Source organism: Oncorhynchus tshawytscha, linkage group LG10 (assembly GCF_018296145.1).
Source record: "Oncorhynchus tshawytscha isolate Ot180627B linkage group LG10, Otsh_v2.0, whole genome shotgun sequence".
Classification (NCBI taxonomy): domain Eukaryota; kingdom Metazoa; phylum Chordata; class Actinopteri; order Salmoniformes; family Salmonidae; genus Oncorhynchus; species Oncorhynchus tshawytscha.
This window is the reverse complement of record NC_056438.1, coordinates 75,918,161-75,935,532: the sequence shown is the minus strand read 5'-3', so window position 1 is coordinate 75,935,532 and position 17,372 is coordinate 75,918,161. Positions and strand designations below refer to the sequence as shown.

General features: G+C 40.6%; 1 protein-coding gene across 3 annotated transcripts in view; it reads left to right on the top strand.

Moving 5' to 3' along the window:
- Positions 1-17,372, top strand: part of LOC112246991 (unconventional myosin-IXb-like) — a 75,031-nt gene that overhangs the window by 24,641 nt on the left and 33,018 nt on the right. For all 3 annotated transcript variants that reach the window (XM_042329093.1, XM_042329092.1, XM_042329094.1), the window contains 6 exons: positions 1,036-1,098; positions 2,601-2,700; positions 6,527-6,627; positions 11,941-12,064; positions 12,400-12,489; positions 16,476-16,592. In XM_042329093.1, the coding sequence (XP_042185027.1) occupies positions 1,036-1,098; positions 2,601-2,700; positions 6,527-6,627; positions 11,941-12,064; positions 12,400-12,489; positions 16,476-16,592 (595 nt within the window). The remainder of the gene's footprint in view (positions 1-1,035; positions 1,099-2,600; positions 2,701-6,526; positions 6,628-11,940; positions 12,065-12,399; positions 12,490-16,475; positions 16,593-17,372) is intronic.

The window sequence follows — 17,372 nt, the reverse complement described above, 5'->3', positions numbered from 1 at the left end:
ATTTGTGTAGTTCCTTGCTGTCAGTGTCACCATGAACACAGGGGACTTTGTCTCGTACATTGCTGCTGTCGTAACCTTTAATTTCAGTTCACAGCACAACCATTTGGTTTGATTTTAGTAAGCAGACATAACTACAAATATCAAGAATTTGTGGGCAAATCACATTTCTGTCAGATGTTTGTATTTTGTATTGATTTTCAGTTTTGTATTTTGTATTGATTATCTGTTTTGTATTGATTATCTGTTTTCTGTTTTGTATTGATTATCTGTTTTGTATTGATTATCTGTTTTCTGTTTTGTATTGATTATCTGTTTTGTATTGATTTTCTGTTTTGTATTGATTTTCTGTTTTGTATTGATTTTCTGTTTTGTATTGATTATCTGTTTTGTATTGATTATCTGTTTTGTATTGATTATCTGTTTTGTATTTTGTACTCCATTTTTATTCAGTGGATTGGTTTGTTTTAGATAGACCAGGCACCCAGTCTATTTCTGCTCTCTTGGACATTGATTATCTGTTTTCTGTTTTGTATTGATTATCTGTTTTGTATTGATTATCTGTTTTGTATTGATTATCTGTTTTGTATTGATTATCTGTTTTGTATTGATTTTCTGTTTTGTATTTTGTATTGATTATCTGTTTTCTGTTTTGTATTGATTATCTGTTTTGTATTGATTTTCTGTTTTGTATTTTGTATTGATTATCTGTTTTCTGTTTTGTATTGATTATCTGTTTTCTGTTTTGTATTGATTATCTGTTTTGTATTGATTATCTGTTTTGTATTTTGTATTGATTATCTGTTTTCTGTTTTGTATTGATTATCTGTTTTGTATTGATTATCTGTTTTCTGTTTTGTATTGATTATCTGTTTTGTATTGATTATCTGTTTTCTGTTTTGTATTGATTATCTGTTTTGTATTGATTTTCTGTTTTGTATTTTGTATTGATTATCTGTTTTCTGTTTTGTATTGATTATCTGTTTTGTATTGATTTTCTGTTTTGTATTTTGTATTGATTATCTGTTTCCTTTGCAGGGCGGTGGTAGAGAAGTATTTCCTGGAGAAGTGTCGGCTAGTGTTTAGAGATCGGAGTGAGAGGTATGGATGGCAGAGCAGAGATCTCACTCACACACGGACCTGACCCATATTTCCACACTATTGACGTAAATGAATAATTTGTGCGAAAGCCAGAGTTGATTTCTTATCTTGACTCGTACTCATAGTGAACCAGGAACTAGCATGTCCAGAACGACTCAGTTTCTTACCTTGACTCGTACTCCTAGTGAATCAGGAACTAGCACGTCCAGAATGACTCAGGTTCTTATCTTGACTCGTACTCCTAGTGAATCAGGAACTAGCACGTAACAGGACGACTCAGTGTCTTATCTTGACTCGTACTCATAGTGAACCAGGAACTAGCACGTCCAGAATGACTCAGTTTCTTATCTTGACTCGTACTCCTAGTGAATCAGGAACTAGCACGTCCAGAACGACTCAGTTTCTTATCTTGACTCGTACTCCTAGTGAATCAGGAACTAGCACGTCCAGGACGACTCAGTTTCTTATCTTGACTCGTACTCCTAGTGAATCAGGAACTAGCACGTAACAGGACGACTCAGTTTCTTATCTTGTCTCGTACTCCTAGTGAATCAGGAACTAGCACGTAACAGGACGACTCAGTTTCTCATCTTGACTCGTACTCCTAGTGAATCAGGAACTAGCACGTAACAGGACGACTCAGTTTCTTATCTTGTCTCGTACTCCTAGTGAATCAGGAACTAGCACGTAACAGGACGACTCAGTTTCTCATCTTGACTCGTACTCCTAGTGAATCAGGAACTAGCACGTAACAGGACGACTCAGTTTCTTATCTTGACTCGTACTCCTAGTGAATCAGGAACTAGCACGTAACAGGACGACTCAGTTTCTTATCTTGACTCGTACTCCTAGTGAATCAGGAACTAGCACGTAACAGGACGACTCAGTTTCTTATGAACTGGAATTTCCTGCTATTCTCTGAACACGTCACTTTTTAACAGGCTGTGGGGTTAATGCCGAACACACAGCATGCGCTCCTGTGACTGCAGTGCCTAAATAGGGGATTTGGTTATACTATTAACTCTCTTTATTTCAAGTTAAACCTGGTGTGAAGCTTCACTTAATAAGAAAGCCAAGTAGACTTTAATCCAAACCATCAGGTAAAAGGTAGAAATAATAGCACTGTTGTACAGATCCCATTTAACAGCAGCTGAACAAATATTAGTCTAGACAGAATTACTCGCATGCTGAAGAAAATGTATAATAATAATGTAAAAATAAAAATGTAGGTAACATTTAAGGTTAACTGCATTAAAGTATGCTTTATAAAGGGTTTGTAAGTGCTGGTGTAAGTAGTTGACAAATAACCAATCACTCCCATTTCAACCAGTTAGTTATTACTGATTTCATACACTATCTAGACACTAATGATTAACAGTCTACGACTGGAACCCTAAGTTGTTCCTGACTACATTACCTGACTACGAGTCTGTAACTGAGGCCTGTAGTTATCCCTGGTCCTCTCTACAAGTAGAGTTTAACCTCTGACCCTTGACCTTTAGGAACTACCACGTGTTCTACTACCTGCTGGTGGGAGCGTCCAAGGAGGAGCAGAGAGAGTTCAGTCTGCTGCATCCTGAAGACTACGCATACCTACAACAGGTAAACACACACACACACACACACACACACACACACACACTGAGCCCGAAGACTACGCATACAGTGCCTTGCGAAAGTATTCGGCCCCCTTGAACTTTGCGACCTTTTGCCACATTTCAGGCTTCAAACATAAAGATATAAAACTGTATTTTTTTTGTGAAGAATCAACAAGTGGGACACAATCATGAAGTGGAATGACATTTATTGGATATTTCAAACTTTTTTAACAAATCAAAAACTGAAAAATTTGGCGTGCAAAATTATTCAGCCCCCTTAAGTTAATACTTTGTAGCGCCACCTTTTGCTGCGATTACAGCTGTAAGTCGCTTGGGGTATGTCTCTATCAGTTTTGCACATCGAGAGACTGAAATTTTTTCCCATTCCTCCTTGCAAAACAGCTTGAGCTCAGTGAGGTTGGATGGAGAGCATTTGTGAACAGCAGTTTTCAGTTCTTTCCACAGATTCTCGATTGGATTCAGGTCTGGACTTTGACTTGGCCATTCTAACACCTGGATATGTTTATTTTTGAACCATTCCATTGTAGATTTTGCTTTATGTTTTGGATCATTGTCTTGTTGGAAGACAAATCTCCGTCCCAGTCTCAGGTCTTTTGCAGACTCCATCAGGTTTTCTTCCAGAATGGTCCTGTATTTGGCTCCATCCATCTTCCCATCAATTTTAACCATCTTCCCTGTCCCTGCTGAAGAAAAGCAGGCCCAAACCATGATGCTGCCACCACCATGTTTGACAGTGGGGATGGTGTGTTCAGGGTGATGAGCTGTGTTGCTTTTACGCCAAACATAACGTTTTGCATTATTGCCAAAAAGTTCAATTTTGGTTTCATCTGACCAGAGCACCTTCTTCCACATGTTTGGTGTGTCTCCCAGGTGGCTTGTGGCAAACTTTAAAAGACACTTTTTATGGATATCTTTAAGAAATGGCTTTCTTCTTGCCACTCTTCCATAAAGGCCAGATTTGTGCAATATATGACTGATTGTTGTCCTATGGACAGAGTCTCCCACCTCAGTTGTAGATCTCTGCAGTTCGTCCAGAGTGATCATGGGCCTCTTGGCTGCATCTCTGATCAGTCTTCTCCTTGTATGAGCTGAAAGTTTAGAGGGACGGCCAGGTCTTGGTAGATTTGCAGTGGTCTGATACTCCTTCCATTTCAATATTATCGCTTGCACAGTGCTCCTTGGGATGTTTAAAGCTTGGGAAATCTTTTTGTATCCAAATCCGGCTTTAAACTTCTTCACAACAATATCTCGGACCTGCCTGGTGTGTTCCTTGTTCTTCATGATGCTCTCTGCGCTTTTAACGGACCTCTGAGACTATCACAGTGCAGGTGCATTTATACGGAGACTTGATTACACACTGGTGGATTGTATTTATCATCATTAGTCATTTAGGTCAACATTGGATCATTCAGAGATCCTCACTGAACTTCTGGAGAGAGTTTGCTGCACTGAAAGTAAAGGGGCTGAATAATTTTGCACGCCCAATTTTTCAGTTTTTGATTTGTTAAAAAAGTTTGAAATATCCAATAAATGTCGTTCCACTTCATGATTGTGTCCCACTTGTTGTTGATTCTTCACAAAAAAATACAGTTTTATATCTTTATGTTTGAAGCCTGAAATGTGGCAAAAGGTCGCAAAGTTCAAGGGGGCCGAATACTTTCGCAAGGCACTGTAACTAGGCAGAGATGAGGTGCGCACTGTTGACCACGCCCCCTGATTTTGAGAAGCTCCGACTCGACATGCATCAAACACACCCATCTCATTAGTGGGGGTGAGAAAAACGTGCTTTCAAGGCAACTGAGAGCTCGGGAAAAAAACAAGATGAAATCATGATGTCAGTGATCTTCAGGTGGGAAAGTCTGAGCTTTAGAAAGAGGCCAAAGTTCCTAACTTGGAATTCCATTCAAAATTATTTTTCCCAGTCGGAGCTCATTTTTCCCCCCAGTAGTCTTAATAAATCCTCTTGGGGCTGGGGGGCAGAATTTTCACTTTAGCATAAGTAGCGTGCCCAATTTCAACTTCTTGCTACTCATGCCAAGAATATAAGATATGCATACTATTCACAGATTTGGATAGAAAACACTCTGAAGTTTCTAAAACTGTTTTAATCATGTCTGTGAGTATAACAGAACTTATGTAGCAGACAAAACCCTGAGGACTAACTGTTCAGAATTATTATTATTTTTGCCTCTCTCTGTTCCCTGACTTGTTATTGCCAAAGGATATTTCTTATGAACCTGTTTTCAGTTCCTACCACTTCCACTGGATGTCACCAGTCTTTGGAATTTCGTTGAGGTTATTCCTTTGTGCAATGAAGAAGTAGGCCAACTAGGAACTGGGTACACTTCTGTGAGTTGCGCAAGACGTGAAAAGTGGCACTGGTTTGCTTTCATTCCTGTATTCGACACAGATGTCCCCGTCTACAATTTGATCGATTATTATCGTTTAAAAATACCTAAAGTTGTATTACAAAAGTAGTTTGAAATATTTTGGCAAAGTTTATAGGCAACTTTTGAAATATTTTGTAGTGACGTTGCGTTTTTTGTAAGCTGTTTTTTTCTGGATCAAACAAGCTTTATAAATTGACATTTTGGATATATATGGACGGAATTAATTGAACAAAAGGACCAATTGTGATGTTTATGGTGATGTTGTTTATGTGTGTTGTTTATGTGATGTTTATGGGACATATTGGAGTGCCAACAAAAGAAACTCGTCTAAGGTAATGCATGTTTTATATTTTATTTCAGCATTTTGTGTAGCGCCTGCAAGGTTGTAATATGCTAACTCCTTTGTTTACTGCTGGTGCAGATGGTGCATGCTTTCAGATAATAGCTTCTTATGTTTTCGCCGAAAAGCATTTTAAAAATCTGACATGTTGGCTGGATTCACAACGAGTGTAGCTTTAATTGAGTATCTTACATGTGTGATTTAATGAAAGTTTGAATTTTATAGTATTTTATTTGAATCTGGCGCTCTGCATTTTCCCTGGCAATTGGCCAGTTGAGACATTTGCGTTTTGATTTCCGATTTTTCAGTTGTTTTGAAAGAGGCATTATGTCCGTGTAATTTGCAATTGACTGTCATAACCCCACATTAAAAGTATGTGATGGTGAGTTGAAAAGACAATCAGAAATACTTTTACTATCAAATCTAATTTTATTGGTCGCATACACATATTTAGCAGATGTTATTGCGGGTGTAGCAAACGCTTGTGTTCCTAGGTCCAACAGTGCAGTAATATCTAACAATTCACAACAACAAACACAAATCTAAAAGTAAAATAATGGAATTAAGAAATATAGAAATATTAGGATGAGCAATGTCAAAGTCCGGAGTATAAATACATATAGAATGTTTTGTTAAAATGTTTTGCAATTGACTGCCATAGCCCCAAATAAAACAAGGAAACATTTGGCTGTAAATACATACTTGTTTTTCACATGGTTGGGGTCATGAGAATGTTCAGATATCAAAATGGGGTTGTAGACTAAAACAGTTTGGGAACCCCTGTCCTAATGGGTTATGCACACCAATGGAAACCCAGACACACACTGAGCCTGAAAACAACACACCTCCAACAGGTACACTGTCAGTCACAGACACACTCTCACTCACACACTCTCTCTCCTCTCTCTCTCTCTCTCTTACTCTCACTCACTCACACACTCTCTCTCCTCTCTCTCTTTTTCTCTAACTCACACACGCTCTCCTCTCTCTCTTTTTCTCTCACTCACACATGCTCTCCTCTCTCTCTCTTTCTCTCTCACACTCTCTCTTTCTCTCTCTTGCTCTGTATCACTTTGCAGGAGGACTTTAATTTAGAAGATGCTGAGGACCTCAGGTGTGAGTTCAAGAGGCTTCATCAGGCCATGGAGATGGTGGGATTCCTGGTCCCCACCAAGAAACAGTACGTATGGCTACTGTAGGTTTACAGATTGAGGGAGACGGAGAGATAGAGGTGGACAGAGAGAGAGAGCGACAGAAGAGAACGAAATATCCATAAAAAAGCTATTTATCATAGCTCAGAAACCTTACCCTCTCTTCTTAACATCTCCTGTACCATGCTCCATGTCTTCAGCCTTGATCTGATCGTTTTCCTGAAGAGTTGGTGTCATACCTCGTGGCTCATGGAACTAAAACAGTACGCCTGTAACAGCAGACAACTATCCAGTAATTCCTCCTCTCTCTCCCATTAGCCGCAGCAGGTTAGAGCTGGTCAGACGTAGCAGGGGGAAATGCAGAGAGCATTACAGTAGCGGGAATCTGATGTTGACCTCGGGGCCTGGCATGTGTGGGAGAGAGAACCAGTATAACCCGGTTACTCACCTGTTAGAGGTATAACTCAGTTATGCACCTGTTAGAGTTATATCTCTAGTATAACCCAGTTACTCACCTGTTAGATGTATATTTCTAGTATAACTCAGTTACTCACCTGTTTGAGGTATATCTCTAGTATAACTCAGTTACTCACCTGTTAGAGGTATATCTCTAGTATAACTCAGTTACCCACCTGTTAGAGGTATATCTCTAGTATAACTCAGTTACTGACCTGTTAGAGGTATAACTCAGTTACTCACCTGTTAGAGGTATATCTCTAGTATAACTCAGTTACTTACCTGTTAGAGGTATAACTCAGTTACTCACCTGTTAGAGGTATAACTCAGTTACTCACCTGTTAGAGGTATATCTGTAGTATAACTCAGTTACTCACCTGTTAGAGGTATATCTCTAGTATAACCCAGTTAATCACCTGTTAGAGGTATATCTCTAGTATAACTCAGTTACTCACCTGTTAGAGGTATTACTCAGTTACTCACCTGTTAGAGGTATAACTCAGTTACTCACCTGTTAGAGGTATAACTCAGTTACTCACCTGTTAGAGGTGTATCTTTATGTAATTATATTCTAGCTTGTGACTACCATTAATGTGATGACTGTTATTTTATCAAATCAATTAACTATTGTTTTTAATTATTACGAGATTTAAATTAATCATGGAACAATTAACTCATTCGCAATCTTGGGGCACCACGGAAAAAGTTTGTTTTAATAAGTTACCATTTTCCGAATGAACTCTGAATATATCGTTATCCTATTAGTTATCCATTCATTATTTTTACCTCTTATCGGTCTCATTCTGAACATTGTTGACTTCAAATCTGCACCCTAGTCTAAATGATGATTCAGCGATACACATTGGATTAATTATTTATTACCTAACTAACTAAATAATCACACAGAAATACATAAACACACACTCAGGATAGATTATATGTTGATTACTAACATAATGTAATGAAAAGTCCCTAGTGGACTAACCCAATATGATGGCTTGGTACACAATGAAAAGGGAGGCGCATGTAAGGAGAGGGAGAGACAGAGTCAACTTATTGTACATACATGTGGAAGCTATGCTCATGGGAATATGAATACTTTGCATATGAATGACCGCTCATTGAAAAATAATTGCAATGTGTATATATATATTTACGCGTGTATGTCTTTGTCATCTCTCTGTTGAAATCACCCGGTCCGTCTGTGGAGAGTAGTTCGACAGAAGTCTCTGATTGTGTAAGTCTCTGGTTGTCCACCAGAGGTCACAATGTCCTCAGTTGTAGAAGTAGGCTTTCTTTGTTCAGGCAAGTGTTCGTTAGAATGGATATATCAGATGTTCCAAAGATTGTTTGAAAAGATCTTCCTGGTGTCTTTGGTCAAAGTTCTAGACTACTTTACATGCAGAGCTGCAGGCGGCGCGTGTCTTAGTCTAGTCTTCTTTACTCGTCGAGTTTCAGAGGGGTCTTGTAGTTTTAGACCATTTGTCTAGTATAACCCATTTGTCTAGTATTCAGCTCACTCTGCACGTATACTGGTCTAGCAGTTTTAAACCATTTTACACACCCGTAGCAACCCGGCAATGTACTGGTCTATATTTAAATTGCAACCATTTCCACCGCTGCACGTTTTCTGCTTTCTATGGTTGATTATTCAGGGTCTAGCTAGAACCACTCTACACACCGGCAGCAAGCCGGCATGTTTTTGGTCTAATGATAATTTCATTAGTAGTCCTTTTATGCCCTTTATTTGGAGGACGGTTCCATCACGTTGCCACAATGTTTGTGCTCACGTGGGCGTGGTTACTGACTTGAAAAACAATGATCTAATTTAGAAGACTAAAATAACATTTAATCTTCTCACAAATAGTTTCATATTTAATCATATCAGCTCCAAAAGATTTAGATGTAAATCTGATAACTGGGGCGTATACATTTGTGGAGTTACTGTTATTTAGTTATACCTACCTTAACCTCTCTGGGATATTTTCACTGACCAAAATCCAGTGAAAATACAGAGTTCCAAATTCAAATAAATTACTATAAAAATTTAACTTTCATGAAATCACACTTGCAAGATACCAAATTAAAGCTACACTTGTTGTGAATCCAGCCAACGTGTCAGATTTCAAAAAGGATTTTCGGCGAAAGCAAACAATGCTATTATCTGAGGATAGCACCCCAGTAAACAAAGAGAGAAAATAATATTCAACCCTGCAGGCCCGACACAAAACGCAGAAATAAAGATCCATTTCATGCCTTACCTTTGACGAGCTTCTTCTGTTGGCACTCCAATATGTCCCATAAACATCACAAATGGTCCTTTGGTTCGATTAATTCTGTTGATATATATCCAAAATGTCCATTTATTTGGCGCGTTTGATCCAGAAAAAACACTGGTTCCAAGTCGCGCAACATGACTACAAAATGTCTCATAAGTTACCTGTACGCTTTGTTCAAACATGTCAAAGTACTTTCCTAATACAACTTCAGGTATTTTTTAACATAAATAATCAATAAAATTGAAGACAGGATGATCTGTGTTCAATACCGGAGGGAAACAAGGTGGAGCGAGCTTTTCAGGTCACGCGCCTCTAACAAAGAGTACACTAAGACTCAAGCCTCTTTCTGACCAGTGTTACTTCTTCATTTCTCAAAGGAAAAACCTCAACCAATTTCTAAAGACTGTTGACATCCAGTGGAAGCGTTAGGAACTGCAGCAAAGTCGATTCTGAGTAGCAGGCCGTTTACTTTGGACACGCTTTTCATCCGGATGTGAAAATACTGTCCCCTGTCCCAAAGAAGTTAATGATATCACAAAACAACAACTGATTTTACATGATTATTGTTTGAAGCCCCACCAACCATTTCTCACATCATTTACGTGCAAAATATTGTTTCAATGTCCAACCTTTTGATGTTAAAGTTTTGGGGCAGAGTCTCTCTCTCTCTCTCGCTCTCTCTACACACAAAGGATTTTTGACTTCTCCATACTGCAGTGCAGAGAGAGAGTTTACGACCGGTCATTAAAGTCATAGGACCGGGCCACTCCCCTCCCCTTTCCTCTCTGGTGGGAGAGAGGGGGGGTTCTCTTTGGTCCTCACCCAGGTGGGAAATTCATGACACTCGTAAACCATTATGTTTTGCGTGAATGAATATCCTGTATGTATGGTACCCTACAAATTAGGATGATTTAGTAACCTATACCACCACCCAGTAGGGATTCAAATTATCCAGAAAATCTACCAAGTTTCAATACACAAATAATTGATAATTATACAGAGAGTTCTTGGAAATACCCCCCAAAATCGTAAGTGTCCTTTTTAAAGTGTTTAAAACAAAGAAATGGTCACTATGCCAGGGTTCTCTCCAAATAAGAAGGGTGCTGCGCCTCCTTGTCGGCTTTGCTGCTCCACCATCTTAAGAGTTCAGACAAAATGAAACTGACATTTAGTAATGATAGAGTAACTATCTCTGATCGGCAATGACATTGTTGTGAATTTTGGAAAAGGCCGTTCCAATTTTTTTGGGACGTTATTATGTTCCTCAGCCTGCTGCTGAAATGCGCAGAATTATCTCGACACAGAGGACGCACAGAACGCACCCAGAGTATAGCATTGTCGAGTCATACAAACGTTGTAACAGCAGTCAAACAATAGTTAAATGACCAAAGTAGCTTAGCTTGCCAGATAACCTCCTTCAACAAATGACAGAATATCTCCTATTTTGCAACATCTAGTTGATGATTATACAGACAGCAGATCAGCTCATGAATAACGGGGAGATGAAGAGAGGAAATAGTTTCAATATCAAAGTATCTTAACAGGGGCCAACTCTGTTTAAAGAAAGATCGATATCTAACCTTCTCTACTGAAGTATGAGACAGTGCAGAGAAGTGGGGGAAATGGTATTGCGGTATTTTGACATGCATTTAGCGATTTACATAATAAAGTTAGGCATTCTCCTGCGAGGCAGGAGTCGGGACTTTGGCTTTCAATGGGATTGGGACTGGATGGGAAAATAGCCTAGGCTCCTATGACAGGAGAAGATAGAATTTTTCCCTCATGCCTCTCTGAATTGTTAACAGACTTCATGTCTGTGACAGATCTCTGTGTAGTGAATTATGCATATAGGCCTGTCCAATGTGTGACCGTCTGAAGAGTCACAATGACAGCTCAGAGAAACACATTATTTTATAGGCTATACTGTAAGGGTTTCCTGTAGGGTTTATTTACTGTATTTGCATCGCGTGTGCAGTCCGGCGGTGTCAATTATGCTTCTGCTTTGAATTTATGGCCACTGTGTGTGAAGTAAATACGCTAGGCTAAAGGTTTCCGTGACAACCTGTTTGCATAATGTGCTTTGTTTATTTGTAGCAATTTTTGGGGGTGTGAAATTGCATTAGTGCGACATTGGGGGGCTAATTAGGTCATTTCCCAGGTCTTGCCATTTTACATTTTTTCAGGAAATGTGAAGAGTGTTCCCAGGACAGTCTCAGGATCCCAGTTACCCATGTTAATCACTACTGGCCAGTGAGAGCAGTAAATCCATGGGTATTGTGTCTTGTATGCTGTTGTGCAGCCTATGCTCTGTAATCCTGGGCACGTATTCACAAAGACTTTCAGAGCAGAGTGCTGATCATTATTATTTAAAAGGCAAAACAGATCGTAGATCAGCGTTCCTACTCTGTCATGCTTTGTAAATATGGGCCCAGGTGTATTGGGCAGCCCAGATGTATTGGGCAGCCCAGGTGTATTGGGCAGCCCAGGTGTATTGGGCAGCCCAGGTGTATTGGGCAGCCCAGGTGTATTGGGCAGCCCAGGTTTATTGGGCAGCCCAGGTGTATTGCGCAGCCCAGGTGTATAGTGACCTAACTGTGTTACTTTTAGGATCTTCTCTGTGCTTTCTGCCATCCTGTACCTGGGCAACGTGACGTACAGCCAATCAGAAGACGGCCAGGGGCTGGAGGCGGGGCCAGCAGATGTCCTCTATACCCTGTCTGACCTCCTGGAGGTAGAGCAACACATCTAGTTATTTTGCTGATGGATTTTGAGTATTGTCTATTTATGACTATTTCAAATGGTCAAATAATTAATTCAGCATTAGCTGTTATTGATACTACATAATGGTGCCTTATTGAATTTGAAAATAAACCATTCTCAATCAATCAATATATTTGTCTCGTCTGCTCAAGCTAGAGCAATCAGTCAATCAATATCTTCATTATATCACCTGTTCAAGCTAAGGACCACCTGTACACAGTCTGCTCTGTTCCTATAGGTCAAACCGCTGACAGTCTGCTCTGTTCCTATAGGTCAAACAGCTGACAGTCTGCTCTGTTCCTATAGGTCAAACAGGAGTTGCTGGTGGAGGCTTTGACGAAGAGGAAACTAATGATGGCCAACAACACCGTAGTTCTACACTACACTCTCGATGAGGTAGGGGTTCTAACATCACATGACAGGGGAAACTCCAATCTGTTGCTATAGCTACCACCTGAAGATTTTTGACATGCCATTTAGCAGAGACTTTTATCCAAACTGACTTAGTCATGGGGGATACACTCAGGTCATGTATGGGCAGAGAAACTTGGACTTATGCGGCTCTTGTTGGCTTGGCAGACCTATTTGTGGTGTTATCCTATAGGCCATACGTATTTAGATTGTCCTTCCTAGGCTGTGACTATGATGTTGTTGTTGTCCTTCCTAGGCTGTAACTATGTTGTAACCTTCCTAGGCTGTAACTATGTTGTTGTTGTTGTTGTTGTCCTTCCTAGGCTGTAACTATGTTGTTGTTGTTGTTGTCCTTCCTAGGCTGTAACTATGTTGTTGTTGTTGTTGTTGTCCTTCCTAGGCTGTAACTATGTTGTTGTTGTTGTTGTCCTTCCTAGGCTGTAACTATGTTGTTGTTGTTGTTGTCCTTCCTAGGCTGTAACTATGTTGTTGTTGTTGTTGTCCTACCTAGGCTGTGACTATGTTGTTGTTGTTGTCCTTCCTAGACTGTAACTATGTTGTTGTTGTCCTACCTAGGCTGTAACTATGTTGTTGTTGTTGTTGTTGTCCTTCCTAGGCTGTAACTATGTTGTTGTTGTTGTTGTCCTTCCTAGGCTGTAACTATGTTGTTGTTATTGTTGTTGTTGTTGTTGTCCTTCCTAGGCTGTAACTATGTTGTTGTTGTTGTTGTTGTCCTTCCTAGGCTGTAACTATGTTGTTGTTGTCCTTCCCTAGGCTGTAACTATGTTGTTGTTGTCCTTCCTAGGCTGTAACTATGTTGTTGTTGTCCTTCCTAGGCTGTAACTATGTTGTTGTTGTCCTTCCTAGGCTGTAACTGTATGTTGTTGTTGTTGTTGTTGTTGTCTTCCTAGGCTGTAACTATGTTGTTGTTGTCCTTCCTAACTATGGCCTTCCTAGTAACTATGTTGTTGTTGTTGTTGTCCTTCCTAGGCTGTAACTATGTTGTTGTTGTTGTCCTTCCTAGGCTGTAACAATGTTGTTGTGGTGTTGTTGTTGTCCTTCCTAGGCTGTAACTATGTTGTTGTTGTTGTTGTTGTCCTTCCTAGGCTGTAACTGTAACTATGTGTTGTTGTTGTTGTTGTCCTTCCTAGGCTGTAACTATGTTGTTGTTGTCCTTCCTAGGCTGTAACTATGTTGTTGTTGTTGTTGTCCTACCTAGGCTGTGACTATGTTGTTGTTGTTGTCCTTCCTAGACTGTAACTATGTTGTTGTTGTCCTACCTAGGCTGTGACTGTTGTTGTTGTCCTACCTAGGCTGTAACAATGTTGTTGTCCTTCCTAGGCTGTAACTATGTTGTTGTTGTTGTTGTCCTTCCTAGGCTGTAACAATGTTGTTGTTGTTGTCCTTCCTAGGCTGTAACTATGTTGTTGTTGTGTAACTATGTTGTTGTTGTTGTTGTCCTTCCTAGGCTGTAACTATGTTGTTGTTGTCCTTCCTAGGGCTGTAACTATGTTGTTGTTGTTGTTGTCCTTCCTAGGCTGTAACTATGTTGTTGTTGTTGTTGTCCTTCCTAGGCTGTAACTATGTTGTTGTTGTTGTCCTTCCTAGGCTGTAACTATGTTGTTGTTGTTGTAGGCTGTAACTATGTTGTTGTTGTTGTTGTCCTTCCTAGGCTGTAACTATGTTGTTGTTATTGTTGTTGTTGTCCTTCCTAGGCTGTAACTATGTTGTTGTTGTTGTTGTCCTTCCTAGGCTGTAACTATGTTGTTGTTGTTGTCCTTCCTAGGCTGTAACTATGTTGTTGTTGTCCTTCCTAGGCTGTAACTATGTTGTTGTTGTTGTTGTCCTTCCTAGGCTGTAACTATGTTGTTGTTGTTGTTGTTGTTGTCCTTCCTAGGCTGTAACTATGTTGTTGTTGTTGTTGTCCTTCCTAGGCTGTAACTATGTTGTTGTTGTTGTCCTTCCTAGGCTGTAACTATGTTGTTGTTGTTGTTGTTGTTGTTGTTGTTGTCCTTCCTAGGCTGTAACTATGTTGTTGTTGTTGTTGTCCTTCCTAGGCTGTAACCCTTCCTAGGCTGTAACTATGTTGTTGTTGTTGTTGTCCTTCCTAGGCTGTAACTATGTTGTTGTTGTTGTCCTTCCTAGGCTGTAACTATGTTTGTTGTTGTCCTTCCTAGGCTGTAACTATGTTGTTGTTTCCTAGGCTGTAACTATGTTGTTGTTGTTGTTGTCCTTCCTAGGCTGTAACTATGTTGTTGTTGTTGTTGTCCTTCCTAGGCTGTAACTATGTTGTTGTTGTTGTTGTTGTCCTTCCTAGGCTGTAACTAGGCTGTAACTGTTGTTGTTGTTGTTGTCCTTCCTAGGCTGTAACTATGTTGTTGTTGTTGTTGTCCTTCCTAGGCTGTAACTATGTTGTTGTTGTTGTTGTTGTCCTTCCTAGGCTGTAACCCTTCCTAGGCTGTAACTATGTTGTTGTTGTTGTCCTTCCTAGGCTGTAACTATGTTGTTGTTGTTGTGTAACTATGTTGTTGTTCCTAGGCTGTAACTATGTTGTTGTTGTTGTCCTTCCTAGGCTGTAACTATGTTGTTGTTGTTGTCCTTCCTAGGCCTATGTTGTTGTTGTCCTTCCTAGGCTGTTGTTGTTGTTGTTGTCCTTCCTAGGCTGTAACTGTTGTTGTTGTTGTCCTTCCTAGGCTGTAACTATGTTGTTGTGTTGTTGTTATATGTCCTTCCTAGGCTGTAACTATGTCCTTCCTAGGCTGTAACTATGTTGTTTCCTAGGCTGTAACTCCTTCCTAGGCTGTAACTATGTTGTTGTTGTTGTTGTCCTTCCTAGGCTGTAACTATGTTGTTGTTGTTGTTGTCCTTCCTAGGCTGTAACTATGTTGTTGTTGTTGTTGTCCTTCCTAGGCTGTAACTATGTTGTTGTTGTTGTTGTCCTTCCTAGGCTGTAACTATGTTGTTGTTGTTGTTGTCCTTCCTAGGCTGTAACTATGTTGTTGTTGTCCTTCCTAGGCTGTAACTATGTTGTTGTTGTTGTTGTCCTTCCTAGGCTGTAACTATGTTGTTGTTGTTGTCCTAGGCTGTAACTAGGCTGTAACTATGTTGTTGTTGTCCTTCCTAGGCTGTAACTATGTTGTTGTTGTTGTTGTCCTTCCTAGGCTGTAACTGTTGTTGTTGTCCTTCCTAGGCTGTAACAATGTTGTTGTTGTTGTTGTTGTCCTTCCTAGGCTGTAACTATGTTGTTGTTGTTGTTGTTGTTGTCCTTCCTTCTAGGCTGTGACTATGTTGTTGACAATGTTGTTGTTGTCCTTCCTAGGCTGTAACTATGTTGTTGTTGTTGTTGTCCTTCCTAGGCTGTAACTATGTTGTTGTTGTTGTTGTCCTTCCTAGGCTGTAACTATGTTGTTGTTGTTGTTGTTGTCCTTCCTAGGCTGTAACTGTTGTTGTTGTCCTTCCTAGGCTTCCTAGTAACTATGTTGTTGTTGTTGTTGTCCTTCCTAGGCTGTAACTATGTTGTTGTTGTTGTTGTTGTTGTTGTTGTCCTTCCTAGGCTGTAACTATGTTGTTGTTGTTGTTGTCCTTCCTAGGCTGTAACTATGTTGTTGTTGTTGTTGTTCCTAGGCTGTAACTATGTTGTTGTTGTTGTTGTCCTTCCTAGGCTGTAACTATGTTGTTGTTGTTGTTGTCCTTCCTAGGCTGTAACTATGTTGTTGTTGTTGTTGTTGTCCTTCCTAGGCTGTAACTATGTTGTTGTTGTCCTTCCTAGGCTGTTGTTGTCCTTCCTATGTTGTTGTTGTCCTTCCTAGGCTGTAACTTGTGTTGTGTTAACTATGTGTTGTTGTCCTACCTAGGCTGTGACTGTTGTTGTTGTCCTACCTAGGCTGTGACTGTTGTTGTTGTCCTACCTAGGCTGTAACTATGTTGTTGTCCTACCTAGGCTGTGACTATGTTGTTGTTGTCCTACCTAGGCTGTGACAGCACGGGACTCGATGGCCAAGTCTCTGTACAGCTCTCTGTTTGATTGGATCGTCCTGCACATCAACCACGCTCTGCTCAACAGACGAGACATGGAGGAGGCCGTCTCTGTAAGACAACCATTCACTGTACTAACCCAGAGACAACCCGTCACTGTACTGACCCAGAGACAACCCGTCACTGTACTGACCCAGAGACAACCCGTCACTACTAACCCAGAGACAACCCGTCACTGTACTGACCCAGAGACAACCCGTCACTGTACTGACCCAGAGACAACCCGTCACTGTACTGACCCAGAGACAACCCGTCACTGTACTGACCCAGAGACAACCCGTCACTGTACTGACCCAGAGACAACCCGTCACTGTACTGACCCAGAGACAACCCGTCACTGTACTGACCCAGAGACAACCCGTCACTGTACTGACCCAGAGACAACCCGTCACTGTACTGACCCAGAGACAACCCATCACTGTACTGACCCAGAGACAACCCGTCACTGTACTGACCCAGAGACAACAACCCGTCACTGTACTGACCCAGAGACAACCCGTCACTGTACTGACCCAGAGACAACCCGTCACTGTACTGACCCAGAGACAACCTGTCACTGTACTGACCCAGAGACAACCCGTCACTGTACTGACCCAGAGACAACCCGTCACTGTACTGACGCTAACCCAGAGACAACCCGTCACTGTACTGACCCAGAGACAACCCGTCACTGTACTGACGCTAACCCAGAGACAACCCGTCACTGTACTAACCCCAACCCTAACCTTAACCCTTTCTCTTCACATTCTGTAACGATCACTTCCAGTCAAAACCGCTGCCTCGCCATTTGTTTGACAAACTTTCACTGCAGTTTAAAATAAGGTATTAGTAAG